The sequence below is a fragment of the Podarcis bocagei genome (genome assembly GCF_964188305.1).
Source record: "Podarcis bocagei genome assembly, chromosome: 16".
NCBI lineage: Eukaryota > Metazoa > Chordata > Lepidosauria > Squamata > Lacertidae > Podarcis > Podarcis bocagei.
This window is the reverse complement of record NC_138142.1, coordinates 20021626-20039539: the sequence shown is the minus strand read 5'-3', so window position 1 is coordinate 20039539 and position 17914 is coordinate 20021626. Positions and strand designations below refer to the sequence as shown.

At 48.4% G+C, this 17914-nt stretch overlaps 1 protein-coding gene across 1 annotated transcript in view; it reads right to left on the bottom strand.

The window, feature by feature from the left end:
• The window catches only part of GAS2L1 (growth arrest specific 2 like 1), a 50091-nt gene that overhangs the window by 9965 nt on the left and 22212 nt on the right, over positions 1-17914 (bottom strand). The window contains exons 3-4 of the mRNA XM_081174785.1: positions 1916-2023; positions 775-871 (exon numbers count right to left, since the gene is read on the bottom strand). Coding sequence (XP_081030911.1) covers positions 775-871; positions 1916-2023 — 205 coding nt within the window. The remainder of the gene's footprint in view (positions 1-774; positions 872-1915; positions 2024-17914) is intronic.

The window sequence follows — 17914 nt, the reverse complement described above, 5'->3', positions numbered from 1 at the left end:
GTTTTTGTTTTTGTTTTTGTGACTGTGTGGAACCCAGTTCAGCTACTGATTGATTGTGTGACTGCAGAAATGGATTGACTATCATCAATGCAGGTAAGGAAAAAAATGTTAATTTAAATTTTTATCATCTACAATACTGTCTTATTTATTTTATAGTGCAGTACATTGATTATTGCTTTCATTTTATGGATCAATGGTCTCGCTAGATAGTAAAATTCATGTAAAATTGCTATTTTAGGGGTTGTTTTTGAAAGTCTGGATTAATCCGTTTTGTGTTACTTTCTATGGGAAAGCGCGCCTTGGGTTTAGAACGCTTTGGTTTTGGAACTGACTTCCAGAACGGATGAAGTTTGAGAACCAAGGTACCACTGTATTCAGAAGCATCACTGCCTTGGAAAGCTCTGCTGGGTGTTTCATGATGTACACACACAAACACACACACACATTGAAAGCACGCAGCTTTCAAGAATCCTGGGAAGTATGACTTGTTAACTGCGCTGGGAACTGCAGCTATGTGGGGGCAACGACAGCTCCCATGGTTCTTTTCCTTGTCTTATCCGTTCCTGGCAACCTGCCGTGGGGGTTGGTTCCTCTGCCGCCTGACATCTAGAGATGCTGAGGATCTTTGTAATACCAACTCATGCCAATACACACACACAGGGCACCACTCTGTGGTCCTGTGCAGAGATGTTGTCAAAGCGTCCCAGATCAGACTTCTGTGCAGATTGCTTGGAAAAGGTCAGTACAAGTCACCCGAGTCTCCTCCATACTCACAGAAAGAGGCGCAGCGGCACGGATCGTGCTTGTCCAGGTAGTGTTCCAGGGTGTCCCAGCCCCCGCCGACCCGCACCATCACGTGGTTCCTCAGCACCTGTGTGGGCAACCCCAAAAAAACCCACATCAGGTGAGCAGGTTTTGCTGGTGGGATCAATAGGGTGCATCCTCACATGGAAAGGCAAGAGGGGAGATTGCTGGGTGGGGTGCAACAGGTGTAATTGCGTTTTAAATCAGTGGGTCCCAATTAGATAATTACTAAGGACCACCTGTTTTTCAAAAGCATGGAACCCCTAGTTTTGAAAATTTTGATACCTCTGCAAAGCAATTTTTTGAACAAAATGTGCGGGAAGCCCCTAATAAGCAAAAGATTTTAGGTATACAGTCGTACTTTGGTTGTCAAACGGAATCCGTTCCGGAAGTCCGTTCGACTTCCGAAAACGTTTGACCACCAAGGCACGGTTTCCGACTGGCTGCAGGTACCCCTAGGAGGGTGCTTGTCTTGTAACAGGGCGGGTAACATTCTGCCCTTATACATCTGGATGAGCATCTAAGGGCTTTTGTCTTGCTCATTGTATTAAATTTTCCTCATTGTACTTTGACGCTTTTTCTTTGCATAAAGCTACCGATAGATGCAATCAATGATAATCTGATCTCACAGAGTCTAGAGCAGTGGTCCCCAAACTTTTTGGGGGGGAGGGGAGGCCCCCCCTTTGGTTCCATAAACTCAACCCCGGTGCTCCCTACCCTACGAAAAGCATTATTCAGGATAGTGGTTTGTACATCCTACTAAGGAAGATAATAACACAATGAACTCCGAAACAGTAACAATTAATTGCACGTTTTATTCAAAATCCAATTAAAACTATGTGGTTTAATTAATTTAACAAATTTGGCGGGCTTGATCCAGGGCTTTTCAAAGTCTGATAGTCATTTACACCTCCAGCTCTCCGCAGCCCCACTTCTGCTGGTCCCTTGCCTCTTAGCACCCTGATAGGTAATCCCACAGCCCTCTAGGTGGTGGTACACCCCAGTTTGTGAACCACTGGTTAAGAGCCCGGCAGAGAGATTATTCTTTGGGGGGGAGGGAGGGGAAAAGCTAGGAGGGGAGGGAAAGAGATGTATTTGTAGAAGATCTTACTCGAACAAAGATCAGGGCGTTGGAGTCTCCCACTTTATATTTACCCTCTGAGACTTTGACCATGGGAAACTGGGATGGGCAGGTACAGTGGCCCAGGATCTCTCTTACCTAAGGGGGAAGGGGGGAGAGGGGATGGAGGAAAAAAGAAAAGTCATTGATTAGCAACCAGCCCACCGCAAACAATCCAACACACTGCTTCCTTTGCAGCCCACAACAAAACAAAGTTGATTCAAGTCCCTGTGCGAAGCCTACCTTGCAGGATGGCAGGGAGGGTCAAACGGGGGAAGTCTCCTTTTCCAGTTGCGATTCCTGCATTGCTGGGGGGTTGGATAAGTTGGCCCTTGGGGACCCTAATAAACCAGCCCCTAGCCAGCACATCTATGCCCTGAAGGAACCAGGGAGAATAACTCCCCCCCCCCCCAATGCTTGCAGACTGTCGATGAAAGTACACCTAGCCACAGACTGAAAGTTGGGGGATGTTTGGGCCTCCTGCCTTGGCAACCAGTTCAAAACAAGGAAGGGGCCCACCCTGTCTGTAGCCAGAGGAGGTGATGCAGGAGGTGATGCCCTGAGCCAAAAGCTGCTCCCAGATGCAGTGATTTATGCCCTCCCGGCTCAGGGAGACATATCGGAAACAGCAAGGCACATGCAGTAAATCCAGGCACAGCCTTCGGCAACCTGTGCCTTCCAGATATGTTGAACTGTGTGATAGGAATTCTGAGGTCTTAGATATATGTTCAATGTTCATAAGTGTACCAACCAAGCACATACACAGATCAGCACAGGAAGACCGACCTGGAACCATTTTTAATTCCCAAACTGACCAAATGTTTTCTCTGCAAGGTCATGGGAAAATGGAAAAGCCTCCCCAATGTCTTTTCATTCACAAATCCTGTCTTAAGGGTATGTCTGTATTTGAATAGGGTGTGAGCCTGTGACATGGCCCAGGAACTAAGTACTGTATTTTTCGCCCTATAGGACACACTTTTTCCCCTCCAAAAATGAAGGGGATGCTGGGCTCCCACGGCTTGCGGAGAGCTGCCTGCACCCCGAAGCCTGGGCGCGCTGAGCAGTTGCGCACAGGCTTCGGGTAGCTCTGCGCAAGCCCTCCCACAGCTTGCACAGAGCTGCCTCTTATCCTGAAGCCCGGGCATGCTGAGCAGTTGCACCCGGGCTTCGGGTAGTGCTGCGCAAGCCGCGGGAGCCCTCCCATGGCTTGCGGAGAGCAGCCTGTTCTGGGTGCTGGGGTCAGGGGAAGCTCTAGCTTCCCCCGCCCCAGCCCCGCGCCTGGGGGGGAAATAATTTTTCCCCCTTTATTTCCCCCCCAAAAAACTAGGTGCGTCCTATGGATCGGTGCGCCCTATGGGGCGAAAAATACGGTATTTATCATTACAAAAGACTGGCCAGGCTCCCCAGGCAATCCAATCAAGTAACCTGCCAGACAGGAGATAAACAAGGACAGGAGAAAAACAACATTCAAATTTCTGTTTTAGACCGCCTTTTCTGTGATGTAGGTATGATGTATCTGGGGGGTGGTCTTAGGTTACACCCCTTCTGTGATGTATGTATGATGTTTCTTGGGGTGGTCTTGATCTACAGGGTGGCAAGTTCAAAAGTCCATATAAGGCCTTGCGCGCCATGGTTCTGGGTTCCTCCTCCTTTCCTGCGGGTAAGGGGAGAACCCTGCTGCAACAGATCAATAAAGATCAAGCTTACTAGCTGCTTTGCTTCTCAGTATTCTCTGGTTGGCCTCTGTTATTTTCTCCTACCAATAGGGAACCTATGTAAGGACTCTATATGGGCTCTTGGATACCCCATAAGAGAAAATGGCAATTTTTGTTTACAACGCTTTCAGAGTAGATCCATTGAAATCAACAGGTCTAACTTAGCCATGCCTATTAGTTGTGATGGGTCTACACTGAGCTAACGCTGAATGCAGTGCATATTTATTTCGGACAGTGTTAAGAGTGACCAGTTTCAAAGCTGCCACAATGACCATTCACAGTGTTCTATCCTAGTCTTATCTTCCAGGGATTATCCACCTTCAGCGATGAATAATCTGTTTTTCTGGTTTTCTGAGCCACTGTGATCCCTGGGGAAAGTGAGTTAATGATTCTGAAAAGAGGTAAATAAATGGCTTTTTAAAAGGCGGCGGATGGGGAAGAGTATGAGTTTTTATTTTCCCTCGATGGAACAAAATTTAATGCATGGAATTTTACAAGCCTGTATAGAATAGCTCTCTTGCTGAAAGGGGGTGGGGTGTGGGAGCGGAAAAGTGGATTTTTCCTGCACTAGGAAAAAACAGCAAAAATGACTGCAACTTTTCCACATTTGGTTGGGCTCCTGAAAGCAAGGGCAGAGACCTCTGACACAACATCTGTTAGCCGTTTTATTTGAGAGCAGAGCCGTTTAAGCTGAAGAGCCATAGCTAGACAACAGAGCATCTGCATTGCATGCAGAAGGTCCTAGGTTCAGTCCCCAGCAGGTAAGGCTGGGACAAGACCCCTCCTGAACCCCTAGGAAACTGTTGTAAACAAAAATTGCCCTTTTCCCATATGGGGTATCCAAGAGCCCATATAGAGTCCTTAAGTGGGTCCCCTATCGGAAGGGAAAATAACAGAGGCCAACCAGAGAATATTGAGAAGCAAAGCAGCTAGTAAGCTTGATCTTTATTGATCTGTTGCAACAGGGTTAAGTAGTTTGCACACATAAGTTCCTAGGTTCAATCCTTGGCAGGGCTGGGGGCGGGGAGAGAGAGAGAGAGACCCTGCCTGAAACCCTGGAGAGCTGCTGCCAGTCAGTGTTGACAACACTAAGCTAGATGGGCCACTGCAGTGACTCACATCATCAGGCAAATGGAAGGTGGGTAGTCCCACAGATAAAGATCTGACTCTTTGGGCCCAGAAGATTCCCTGCCTCTGGTTTTGCAGACAACATTGAGTTCGATAAGACTTATGGCATTTCTTGGTATGAGTCAGCTTCCTGCTCTCCTAGGTGTTAAAGGGAAATCTGCAGCTCATTGGCAGAGCTCCTGCTCTGCTTGCAGAAGGTCCCAGGTTCAAAACCCTGGTGTCTGCAGGTAGGGCTGGGAAGGAAACTCTGGAGCTGCCAGTCAAGTCTTCAACCCCGGGTGTCGTTGGACTTCGAATGCCACAATCCCTGTGCATTGGCGAAGCTCGCCAGGGATGATGGGAGTTGTAGTCCAACAACACCTGGGCAGTGTTCAAAATTCCCCAGGCTCGTTTTGCTACTGGTGAAGGTCCAATGGTGACTGCGTGGAGATTTTTGGGCGCCAAAGGTTGGCGACTCCAGTGGAAAAACCTCTGCCTTACTCCATAATGAACACCTTTTCCATTTCCACCGTGTGTGTTTCCCCTTCTTGCCTTCTGGAACAAGCAATATAGTTGAGATCGTACCATCAGAGAATTGTAGCACTGGGAGGGACCCCTTGAGGGGCATCTAGGACAAGTTAGGCGCTAAATGGCAGCTTAAACCTAGACTATGGGACCACAACGGAATGTCTAGGCGCGATTTCTTTCAAAAGCAAGAATACAAAGCTGAAAATGAAAGAACTGCAGCTAAAATATTATGCTCATTTTCACATGGTCTAGTCCAGGGGTCAGCAACCTAAGGCCTACGTAACCTCCCCATAACCTCACTTCTTGCAGTGACAGAACAGCCAGAATGCCCTCGGAGCTGGACCTCAGGGTCTGGGCTGAGCGATGGGGTGGAGACGCTCCTTCAGGTATACTGGGCCGCGGCTGTTTAGGGCTTTATAGGTCAGCACCAACACTTTGAATTGTGCTTGGAAACATACTGGGAGCCAATGTAGAAGACTACTCCTTTTTGACTTTGGGGAGGGGAACCCAACAGTGGCAGAGGGGAGGGCCAGGAAGTTGGCAGACAGCCAGCTGAAAATCTTGGCCCACCCCTTGCTTAAAAGATCTGGAGGGCACCAGGTTGAGAAAGGCTGGTTTAGCCTGCCTCTCGCTTTTCTAAGAGAAGCCAGGAAAGAGATGCAAGGAGCTGAGATGAACCAGCTGTCTGGGGAAGAAACTAACCTCTTGTGCAGGGAGAAGAGGTTTTGGTCCAGCCAAAGCAACTACAAAAAGCATCGGCAGCACAACACAGGGAATGAAGCCAACGGGGAGGCGAGGGCAGAAAATGGACAAGCTGTAATAGCTCCAGGGAGTCCATTTCCAAAAGCTGCCCTTGATGGATTAGCCGAGTCTTCCTGGCCGCTCGTTCTCCAGCAGAAGTGCCTCACCGCAATTCTCAGGGAAGAGGGGGCCAGGGTGGAACTGCCGCCCATCATATGCTAGCTTTCTACAAGCAGAGAGGTGGCGCTGGGTTTAGAACTGCTCCCCGCCACATGCTAGATTTCTACAGGCAGGGAAGCGGTGTCAGGCTTTTCACAATTCCGACACGGGGCCTCCCCACTCCAGGTGTTCTGAAGCGGGACAGTCCCAGTGAGGCTTGCTTGCCTGCCTGTTTTATTCAAAAGCCCTTCAGATGCCACCTTGCAGAGCAAAACTCTCCCACGGCAGCTTGTAAAATGTAAATACAGTGGTACCTCGGGTTAAGTACTTAATTCATTCCGGAGGTCCGTTCTTAACATGAAACTGTTCTTAACCTGAAGCACCACTTTAGCTAATGGGGCCTCCTGCTGCCGCTGCTGCATGATTTCTGTTCTCATCCTGAAGCAAAGTTCTTAACCCGAGGTACTATTTCTGGGTTAGCGGAGTCTATAACCTGAAGCGTATATAACCTGAAGCGTATGTAACCCGAGGTACCACTGTATATAGCAGGATAACTTTGCTTGGGTTCGACACAAGTACCAAGGGCCTCTGGACTCATTCCTCACCTCACGCACACATGCACACAGCACTGACAGACACTCTGGGGTGTTTGAGTTGTGAGTGCCCTTTGAATGCAGATCAAACTGTGCTCCGGTCTATGGTGACCGCCTGCCATATTGGGTTATCCAAAATGCAACGCCTGACCTGACATCAGCTTCCTATCTGTCTCTTTTTAAAATCAAGTTTCTAGTCTTAAGCTTGCCCTGGGCAATGCCTGCCAAAATCTCAGAAGCCAGGGAGGTGGTTGTGGGGTGGGACGGACACCTCCCTTCTCCCTCTAATGACCGAAACCAGAATCCATTGAGCCAAATGGTAAACGCCGTAGAATAACTTACGCAAATGAGAACATTTATTCATTTCCTTTTATTAGCTTTGTGTAAATGTGTTTAATGTGCATAAATCCATAAATCATGCAGAGGGAGTGCAGAATGTCCCTGGATTTGCAAGGCTGCGTGGCCTGAATGAATATTTCTCTTTTTTTAAGTTTGTGCACACATAGGTCTCATATCCCTCTTTCGACGCTTGCTGCAAATGTTTTATTTTGAGAGATGGGTAACTCGCCCAAAGCCACGTCGCAGGTTTTGTGGCGGAGGCAAGGATTCCAGCCCAACAGCCCACATCCAAAAAAGTCTGCTGCACTACGCCAGCTTTGAGCTGCAGCACTTCTAGTTGGGACACCATTTCCCATCCACGCCCCCTGCCAAGCCAGAGTCACTCCCCCCCAAAAAAATAATTTCTGAATGTGCATGTCGCTCCATGTCGCTTCCAAGCAGATGAGGACACATTAATTTCTCCTGCAGCCGATCCGTTATGAAATGTTTTTGGGAGACTAGCAGATGCTGAGAATTGGAGCACGGGTGGGGTGGGGGGGTGTTACTATTTATATAGCCCCATTGACAGAAACATCTTCAGCAGCGCAGGAGAAATTAACGTCCAAAATCCCTCGTCACGCTCCGGGGTCTAATCTGCCAAACGGGCTGGAGATGAGGCAGCAAGCCGGCCTCAAATTATTTTGCAACCGGCTCAAGAGATCTTTTGCACATGTGGCACAGCAGGCTGGCCTTCCAGAACACATGTGGACGGCCATCGCCACAGCAACCAGATCTCAACAGCTGTTGGCACCATGCCAGCCCAAAGCTGGAGACAGTCGTGGGGGTCGGGGATGGAAGAGAAGCGAAACTGGTATTTTTAGTTAGCTACAAACGGGCGCTTCTGGTCTCGACCTCTCTCCCATCTGGAGTGGAAGCGAGGAAGAGCTGGGAACACTTAAGACGGAGAGCAGATCGTTTGCCCCCACCACCCAGGCCGACTTCTGCACCCCAATACCTCCCAGCCGCAAATGTTTCCAGATTTGCCGGGAAAACAGGGAGGTTGGAAGAGGCAAGGCAAGACTCTACATTCTGCTGTGCAGAGCCAGGAAGTTGCCAGCGGCAACTCTTGGGTTTAAGATGCAGGTGTGGATGAATTAGGCCTGGCCCCCCAAGAATCCCCACCCCAGAGACATCTAGGCTGTCAACTTACAGATTTGAAAATAAGGGACCAGCAGCCTCGAAAATAAGGGATCAGCAGCCAAAATAAGGGATCAACAATTACTTTGATAAAATACATATTTTGTTGCATGCAAATGGCTTTAGATACCTATTAGGTCCATAAATTACCATATAGCATATATTCAACACAAAAAACAGCAACAATTTGTTGTTGACAAAGGACAGCTGGACATAGAAAGGGCCCCATTACCTTCAGTAGCTTATTTAAGGGACATCATCAATAAGGGACAGCAGCGGGACATAGCGCTGGGATAAGGGACTGTCCCGCCAAATAAGGGACGCTTGACAGCTATGCATCTAGGTAGGGAGCAAGCAGCCTTGCCTTTCCACTGGGTCTCAGAAGACTCTGAAAGTCCTGCTTGCACCCATCATACACCTGGGATCAGCACAGGAGCCTGCCTTGCAAGCTATTCCTTTTCATTTTGCGGAGCTTGCCCAAATGCCGTTTCCAGTGCTCCCTCTCTCTTAACAAACGCATCATTTGTGCACATTTAATAAATGCATGGAAAACTGAATAAATAAAATGTTCTCGTTTGCACCACTCATTCTGCAGCGTTTCCCCTTTTGCTTATATGATTCCGGTTTCGGTCATCCGAGGGAGAAGGGAGGAAGGAATAGGGATTTTATTCCGCCCACCTCCCTGGCTTCTGAGATATTAAGTGCGCTGAACAAACAAACAAAAACAAAGCAACAGCAGTGTGTAGAGATGGGTAAGAATCAATATGGGTTACCTGGATGCAAAATGTTAATGCAAAATGTTAAGAAAACAGAGGAGGCTCAGAGCCCTGATCAGATTCCTCTGCCTGTTGCCTGACACACCCAGCAAATAGATTAGCATCTTTGTACACCTGTCTAGTCATGCCCTGGCGTAATGTAATCAGCTGCCCATAAAACACAGCTGTCCAGCCGCCCACCCATGACTTCCCTGTTCTGCTTTCCTCGGGCATATGCCAAGAGGTGACTATATTTGGGAAACCTCAAGAGATCTGGGGCAAAGATTAGCTCATCGCACATTACGCAGCGGCCATTCAAGAACCCAGGGTTTTCTCTCTCTCTCTCTCTCTCTCTCTCTCTCTCTCTCTCTCTAACAACGTAATTAAACATACACACACCCAATGCAGAAATCCAAGTAATCCAGATATGGGAGACTTCACCAGCCTTACTGCCGATTCAGCCACCTTCAGAGACCCAGCGAGGTTCAAACCTCTTCTTTCCTATGTCAATACTGTCATTTATATATACAGTGGTACCTCAGGTTAAGAACTTAATTTGTTCTGGAGTTCTGTTCTTAATCTGAAACTGTTCTTAACCTGAAGCACCACTTTAGCTAATGGGGCCTCCCGCTGCTGCCGCGCCGCCGGAGCATGATTTCTGTTCTCATCCTGCAGCAAAGTTCTTAACCTGAGGTAATATTTCTGGGTTAGCGGAGTCTGTAACCTGAAGCGTATGTAACCTGAAGCGTATGTAACCCGAGGTACCACTGTATAGCATTGTGGGTTCTAGCCAGTGTAGTGAATCATTTGTAGCTCAATCACATGAGACTCTTCATCTCAGGGTTCTGGGTTCGAGGATCGCCTTGGGCAAAAAGATTCCTGCATTGCAGAGGGCTGGATTCAATGACCCTCATGGTCCCTTCCAACTCTATGATGCTATGATTTGGGGTTTTCTCTGTGACAGCCCCAAAAGTGAGGAACTCCCTCCCCACAGAACATCTTCATTGTAGGGGGTTTTTAGCCATATACCTCTTGATCCAGGCTTTCTGACAATTAATGTATTTTTGTTTTGCTTTGTGCCTTTTTGTACTGTTTATCAAGCTTTATACTGTTCTGTTCTATTTGGAACTGTTTTACTCATCTTTCTTGGAAGAGCAATCGCGGGGATCATTCTGTGTGCAACCCTAAGGACTAACAGAGTTAGCGTGAAGGTCAGCCAGCCAAGAGGGGGCCAAGTGGAAGCGTTGCTTAGCAACCAGGCAGGGCAGCACAATGCCCACTGAGGTGGTGCATGCTCTGATTGGCTATACAGTTGTGAGGGAGTTTCCCCTCTGTATGCTTGCTTGAAAGACCTCCTTCTGTGTGCAGGGCCTGAGAGAAAAGACAAAACTTCTCATCAAATTATAAGGTGCTTTGTTCAGTTTTCTTCAGGAAAGTGTGTATAAGGGTTTCTTTCTACTTTGGACTCCACCTGTATCATCACTGAAGCTGCTTTGCTAACAGTTGTATCCCTGTAATGGCTTTGTCTCCTTTTTATAACTGTATATTCTACTGCCATAACCCACCTTAGGACCTTATGGGCGAGTAAGAAACCTCCTAAATAAATGGCTAAACTGCTAAGAGGAACCTCCATATATACAGCTGCAGTATATACCTCTACATATCAGATGTCTGGGTGGGAAGGAAGATTGCTTGCAGCCACCTGACTCCTGGTCTCTATAGGAAATGGGAAGAAGGTGGAATCAGATGGGCCTCTGATTACATTAATAATACAATTATTCTGCTCTTAGAAACCAACAGCAATTACAGAGGAAATAGTGGAACAGAGTCAAAACCACAGCGGAGATCACAGGAGGCGGGTGGTTTGAGCATGCGGCGTTTGTTCTGACTGGGAGAGCAGAAACGGGACAAGATGATGTTGAAACAAAACTATGATAATGGAACCAGTTCATTCATTCCCCCCCCCCCCACTGTATCTATTTCTAGCTGTAGTTAGAGTAACAATGCAGGCACATACGGTGCATGCATGTTTGTTTATGTGCGGGCCAAGTTACCCTTGCAGCGAGTTTATTTTCATCTGCGAAAAGCTGGACAGTCCAAGATTGTTGGCATTTTATTTCCACTGAGGCTTCTTGACTCGGGGCTGGTGGCTTCAAAAGAGAAAGGAAAGCAGGAGGGAGTCTGTTCTCAACTGCCTCCTCCTCCTCCTCAACTCGGACAATGTCCATAAAAGCCGAGGGCTGGGCATGGAGCCTGGACATTACGAAGCAGGAAAAAATGCTCCCTGGGCCCTCCGAGGAGAGATGGGGGGCTGGGTACGTCAACCAACCTACTAACATACAAGCACCCATCTCTCTCTGGGCAGAAAATGGAGGGAGGGAGGGAGCCAAAATCTGGACCTGTGCTTTTCTTAAGTGCATAAGAAGCAGTGTTAGAAGCTCAGATCTACAGTCATATCTCGGGTTATGCACCAGCCGAAACCCAGAAGTACCGGAACGGGTTACTTCCGGGTTTCGGCAGTTGCGCATGCGCAGAAGCGATAAATTGCATTTTGAACACGCGCAGAAGCGTCAAATCACAACCCACGCATGCACAGACACCTCGCTGTGGGTTGCGAACACTGCTGGTTGCGAATGTGCATCCCGCACGGATCACGTTCGCAACCCGAGCGTCCAAATGGCTCAAACAAGCTTGCAGTTGCTAAAAAGGAATGTCTGGTTGCCATTTTGGGGTACAACAGCTCTCAAGTCTTATTTTTCAAATGATGGACTGACTGTGATGGATTCTCAGTTAAACATCTGGCTAGTTCAGATGAAAGCCTTGAGCCTTGGTTAAGAAGAAGTTTCATAAAGTTCAACAAAAAAAGCAGAAGACCCAGTGGATCAGTTCATTCTCTAGTCAGTTCATGCATAAGGCTTAGGATGGCGAAACAAGGCTAATATTCTGGAAATCTTTGTCTTAGACTCTGTGAAAGGATTCTGTGGAACTGTAACAACCCTTCATGTGGATTACTAGACTCTATGAACAGACAGGTGGAATAGACATTTATACATGCGTGGACCTTATGCATGAACTTCCGCTGAAATCTACAATTTGATACAATGAAGTATACCTTATTTACTTAAAAGTACAGCCGGTTATGTCTTGTGTGTTTATTGAGTGTGTTTCACGTAACCATAGGTCTGTTGCTGTTTTGCTAATGTTATACCCAAGTCAGACCTAGCTCAATATTGCCTACACTGACTGGCAGTAGCTCTCCAGGACTTAGAATCATAGAGTTGGAAGGGACCACAAGGGTCATCTCGTCCAACCCCCTGCAATGCAACGTGTTTGCCCAACGTGGGGCTCGAACCCACAAACCCGAGATTTAAGAGTCTCATGCTCTATCGAATGAGCTATCCCATGGTTCAAATTGTGTTTTCATGGCTGTATCCCACTTTGGCACCTTAGGGTGAAGGGTGGGCAAGAAGTAAATAAATATGTACTGTGCGAGAACAGGATGCTGGACTAGACGGGCTGCTGGCCTGATCCAACAGAGCTCTTCTTCTTTTTGTCTGCCCCAAATCTTCCAACATTCAGCTTCATCTGATAGCCCCGAGTTGTAGGATTATGAGAGAGGCAAGAAGGAAAAACCCTCTCCCTGTCCTGGGGAGCACTGGCTATAACAGGGAACCCAGTTTACGTCTCCAAGCCCAGAATTTGCACTCGTTTCTTGCGGGACGGTCTTGGCCCAGTGAGTCAATAGCCCTTTGTACGGGGCTGTGTCATCTCCAAGACCACACAGCCCACGGAAGGGATGCCCGGCCTGTAAAAAGCCAGCCGTTTGCCCTCCTACTGCAAAACCCAGTGCCAAATCTGCCCTGGCACCCAACAGTAGCGTCATTGAAGAGGCAGCAGCTGTGGCAACCGGCTCTGCCCGCCCCCTGCCTGCCCCCCCCCAACCAGGCACGCTAGGAAGAGGTCTCCCTCCCTGTCATCAGGGGACTTAACAAGGAATCGGGCCAGGAAGGAGTTTTAAATTAAAAAGGGCTTTGAGATTATAGAGTCAGGAGAGGTCAGTCTCTCAGCTCCCCCCCCCCCTTCCTGAAAGGCTCTTATCACAGGGAGTAATCCAGATGCCGATTCAGGATCTCCAGATAATGAAAGGGGGGTAAAAACAACCACCACAACCACAAATTGGGCCTCTCTTGGGGTCACCTGCTCGCTGCCTCCCTTACCTATCTCTACTAGCTGGTAGGTAAAGTCAGGCAATGCAACAGAAAGCAGCAAACCTGCTCTGGGTAGCAGCTGGCCAATCAGAACAAGCATTGCCTTCTTGAATAGGGAGATTTGAATAGCCCTCTATAGAGCTGTGGCTCAGAGGTAGAGCATCTGCCTTGCATGTCGAAGGGCCCAGGTTCAATTCCCCAATCGGCATCTCCAGGTAAGAGCTGGGAGAGAACCAGGCTGGGTAGCTACTGGGGAGCTCAATTGGTAAATCATGAGACTCTTACTCTCAGGGTTGTGGGTTTGAGCCCCACGTGGGGCAAAAGATTTTCCTGTGTTGCAGGGGGTTGGACGAGACTACCCTCGTGGTCCCATCCAACTATGATACTAAGTCCTGGAGAGCTGCTGCCAGTCAGTGTCGGCAATACTCAGGTTATTATGTTCCTAGATGCTGCTGGGCTCTGACTGCCATCCTCCTTAGTCAGTGGCCAGGCTGGCTTCTGCTGATAGGAGTTGGGAATCCAGTAATGCGGGTGGGGAGGTCACAGATGTTTAAGTGGCTGGGGGCTCTGAAAGTCAGTCGAAATCAATAAACTAATTTATTTATTGCTTTGTTGCACAAAGGTAAGAGTCTCTCTGGCCATGTGCAAAGTGCTGGCTCATTTCCCACAGGACTCTCGTCCACTGTAAGAACAGCACGCTGGATTAGAAAGGCCACCGACGCAGCAGATTTTCTAATGTTCTTGCATATACTTTACTTTAGCTTCCGCATTCCAAGGCCACAGAGTGGATTGCAATACAAATCCATCCTTGTCTTCTTTCAGCAAAGCCCAGTCTAGAACAGACAAATCTGCGCTGGTGACTCCTGACTCACATCAGTTCAGCCCACAGCCTCCGCACCATAGCTGGAGGCAGCTCATAAAAGCCGACAGCTTGCAGGTGTGAATGCCCAGCACATGAGCTGTAAGCTATTTTTGAAACTTCAAAGGCAAGCAGAGTGTTGGCCATAGTTTTGTAGAGGCAAATTTGCCACCTTTAGGGTTGCCATACACCTGGAATTTCCTTAACATAGCTGGAATACAGCAGCTGGTAACAGTGTCTGGGCAGAAATCGCTGAGACGTCTGGGAAAATTTGGAGAATCTCCCTAAAAATAGCTCAACAACTTTGGCCAAAAAAAGCTCAACAGATTTTTGTGTCCAGATTTTCACTTTTTGAAATATGGCAACCCTAGACCTTGATCCGGGACGTGGGTGGCACTGTGGGTTAAACCACAGAGCCTAGGACTTGCCGATCAGAAGGTCGGTGGTTCGAATCCCCACGAAGGGGTGAGCTCCCATTGCTTGGTCCCTGCTCCTGCCAACCTAGCAGTTTGAAAGCATGTCAAAGTGCAAGTAGATAAATAGGTATCGCTTTGGCGGGAAGGTAAATGGCGTTTCCGTGCACTGCTCTGGTTCTCCAGAAGCAGCTTAGTCCTGCTGGCCACATGACCTGGAAGCTGTACACCGGCTCCCTTGGCCAATAAAGCGAGATGAGCGCCGCAACCCGAGACAACTGGACCTAATGGTCAGGGGTCCCTTTACCTTAGACCTTGAGCCACAAAGGTGCTTTATTTTACAGGGGTCTTGTAAAGGAGCAGAAAAGTGGGGGGAGCGCAGGCCAGGGCGTCAAATGTAGCCCTCCAGACCTCTGTATCTGGCCCTAGGGACTCTCTCCAGACACCACCAGTCCTGCTTTGCACCCTCCTTGAGTGTTTTTGCATGGGCAGAATGTGTCCTTCGAACTCTGAGAACACCTCTTGCTTGCTTGGATGCAGGAGGCGGGGCAGGCAAGTAAATTAGCATCTGTTGCTCCACCCACTTTTGTTTATGGTCCCACCCACCACTGGCATGTGACTCCCTGCCCCCAAAAGACTGCCAACAAGGTGATGGAGGAAATACACAGAAAAGTGTGGAGAAACAGTCACTTGACACAAGATCGTAAAACCTCTCCTCAAACAAATCAGAACAAAGTCTTAAAACCTCTCCTCAAACAAATCAGAACAAAGTCTTGCAGAACACCGGACGTCATATAGCTTCCCTGCAATCTCTGTGCAAACAAATCAGGTTCAAATTAACGAGTTGCTTGGAAATAAGTCAAGGCTGCAACCAGGCCCCGAAAAACTGTTTGCCACAGCAAGCACACATCTGCTTCTGCATCGAACTGCATATAAGGTCGACTCCAACTAAGTTTGGCTCAGGGCAGACCGACTGAAATTAACGAAGCTGTTGAAATTAACGAGCATCGCTCCATCACATCCATTCATTTCGCCGGGAATGCTCTGGGGTAGGAACCAACCCTGGATACAACACAGAGTTTGTAAGTTCCTCGGGGCAGAGGCTTCCTACTCTGAAAGCCGCCGTGAGGACTGATTCTGCTCTCTAAATGAAAAACAGTCAACATTAATGACAAAAAGGAAACCTGGGACTGGTATTGGGGTCAACAACATGCAAGGAATCCTGCTGAAATGAAAAGAAAAAGCTAACAGAGGCGTCAGTATATACACTTAAAAGCAGTATCATAGAACTTTACACAATCATGGCTTCCCCCAGAGAATTCTGGGAGCTGTGATTTGTTTAGGGCGCTGAGAGTTGGTAGGAGACCCCTATTCCCCCTCAGATGAGTGGAGGGCAGGTCTATTGATGGCTCTCAACTATTATCAGATTAAAGGGCACAGGGAAGAGCTGCTTCCCAGAGGCATCTAGACAGCCACTATCAGAAGCAGGAGACTGGGCTAGTCTCCTTGATCTGTTCCAGCAATTGTCCTTCATTTCCTTTAAGTTTGGCCCCATCAGCACGCCATACATCCACACCACTTTAAACAGTCATGGCTTTCCCCCAGAGAATTCTGGGAGCTGTAGTTTATCAAGGGCGCTGAGAGTTGTGAGGGGGCTCCTATTGCCCTCCCAGAGATAAAATTCCCAGAGTTCCCTGGGAGGAAGGATTGATTGTTAAGCCACTCTAGGAATCGCAGAGGTTTCTTAACAACTCTCAGCACCCTCAACAAACTACACTTCCCAGGATACTTTGGGGATGACGGACAGGGAGCCATGGCTGCTTAAAGTGGTATGACACGGCTATAAATGTATAGATGGGACCAGAGTTTCTGCCTACGAAGTCTTGGCTAGGAGAGACAGACCGGCTCTTTGGCTGGAGAGCCTCGATTGTGGCAGGCGTCCATTGTGAAGAGAGAACAGAGGCCCCAGTGATCTGCTAAGTGGGGAAGGCCAGCAGTCTCTCGTGTTCTCTCTGTCCTCTTCAGCCGCTGCCCCCCCCCGCCCCCCGTCGCATGCTGGCCACAAGATCCTTTACCTTCCTCTTGCCAAAGATACAATAAACAAAATGCCACCATCGCAGTGGCTGGATGCTGCTCCGACATTCCCATCTCTCGCCTAACACAGGCCAGACTCCCCGCTCTTATGCCTTCCAAACATTTAGGACTACAAATCCCATCAGCCCCAGGCAGCATGGGCAGTGAATCTATGGGAGTTGTAGTCCAGCAAGGCTGTCTAGGCAGCCCGGTACCTCCATACATACTGCCCAGGCTAGCACCCCGGGGAGGTCAACTCAGCACTGCAGATGCAGCGGTTTGCCTTCACCTCTGGAGGGATACTCCATTGTCACTCCAGACAGACAGATGCCAAGAACTATGAGGACTAGGTGTCCCTGTGGCTCAGAGGAAGAAAGGTGGGTGGTTCAGTAAAGCTCCAAGTAGGAGCCTGCGAGCATGCCAGCCTACAGCAGAGAGACCAGGCAGACCGGGGGTTAAATAACACTAGGTGGAATGTTATTAATTTCTGCAAGCTGCAGTACACCATCCTACCAGCTGCAGTGGTGGTGCTGTAGAGTCAACAGCTTCTTCCCCTTGCAGACAACCCTGGTTGTGCAGAGAGAAAATTGCTGGTTCTTGACCATCCTGACCTCCCTTAAGGCCCGACTACCTGAATGGAACATCATCCTGTTAATGATGAGATTAGCAAACACGACTTATATTAAATACCAGGAGGTAGCAATTTCGCTATCAACACTGCAGAGCAAGCACTCCCTGGGCGCCAATGGGAAGCTTAACCCCAATGCTAATTGTTGGTGGGGAGCTATTTCACGGAGATTACAGATTGGGAGGGAAGACTTAAAACTCCCTTCCCCGTGCCAGAATTCTTGATAACCGCTCCTCCTCCTCCTCCTGCCTCTAGGCACCTGGTGTTTACTTTTAAAAAACACAATCTAATTGCTAATCACCTCATTATAAAGTCAAATGCAGGGAGGCCCTAAGGCTCTCTACTTGAGGAAGGAGGTGATTTGGCAGGGGAGAAGATGTCTATATGCAGATCCAGAGATACAGCAGCAGAAAACTTTGCCCAAAGGAAAACCACAGATATTTTAAGTCCAGCTGCGTATTTTTCCAACTGGGATCCAGGGTGAGAGGCGGTGAGGTGTAGTGGTTAGGGTGTTGGACGAAGAGTTGGCAGATCAGGGTTCAAATCCCCACTCAGGCATGAAGCTCACTGGATGACCCTGGGCCATTCATAGAATTATAGGATTGTGGAGTTGAAAGGGACCCTCTCTGAGGATTATCTAGTCCATGGGTAAGCAAACTAAGACCTGGGGGCCAGATCCAGCCCAATCGCTTTCTA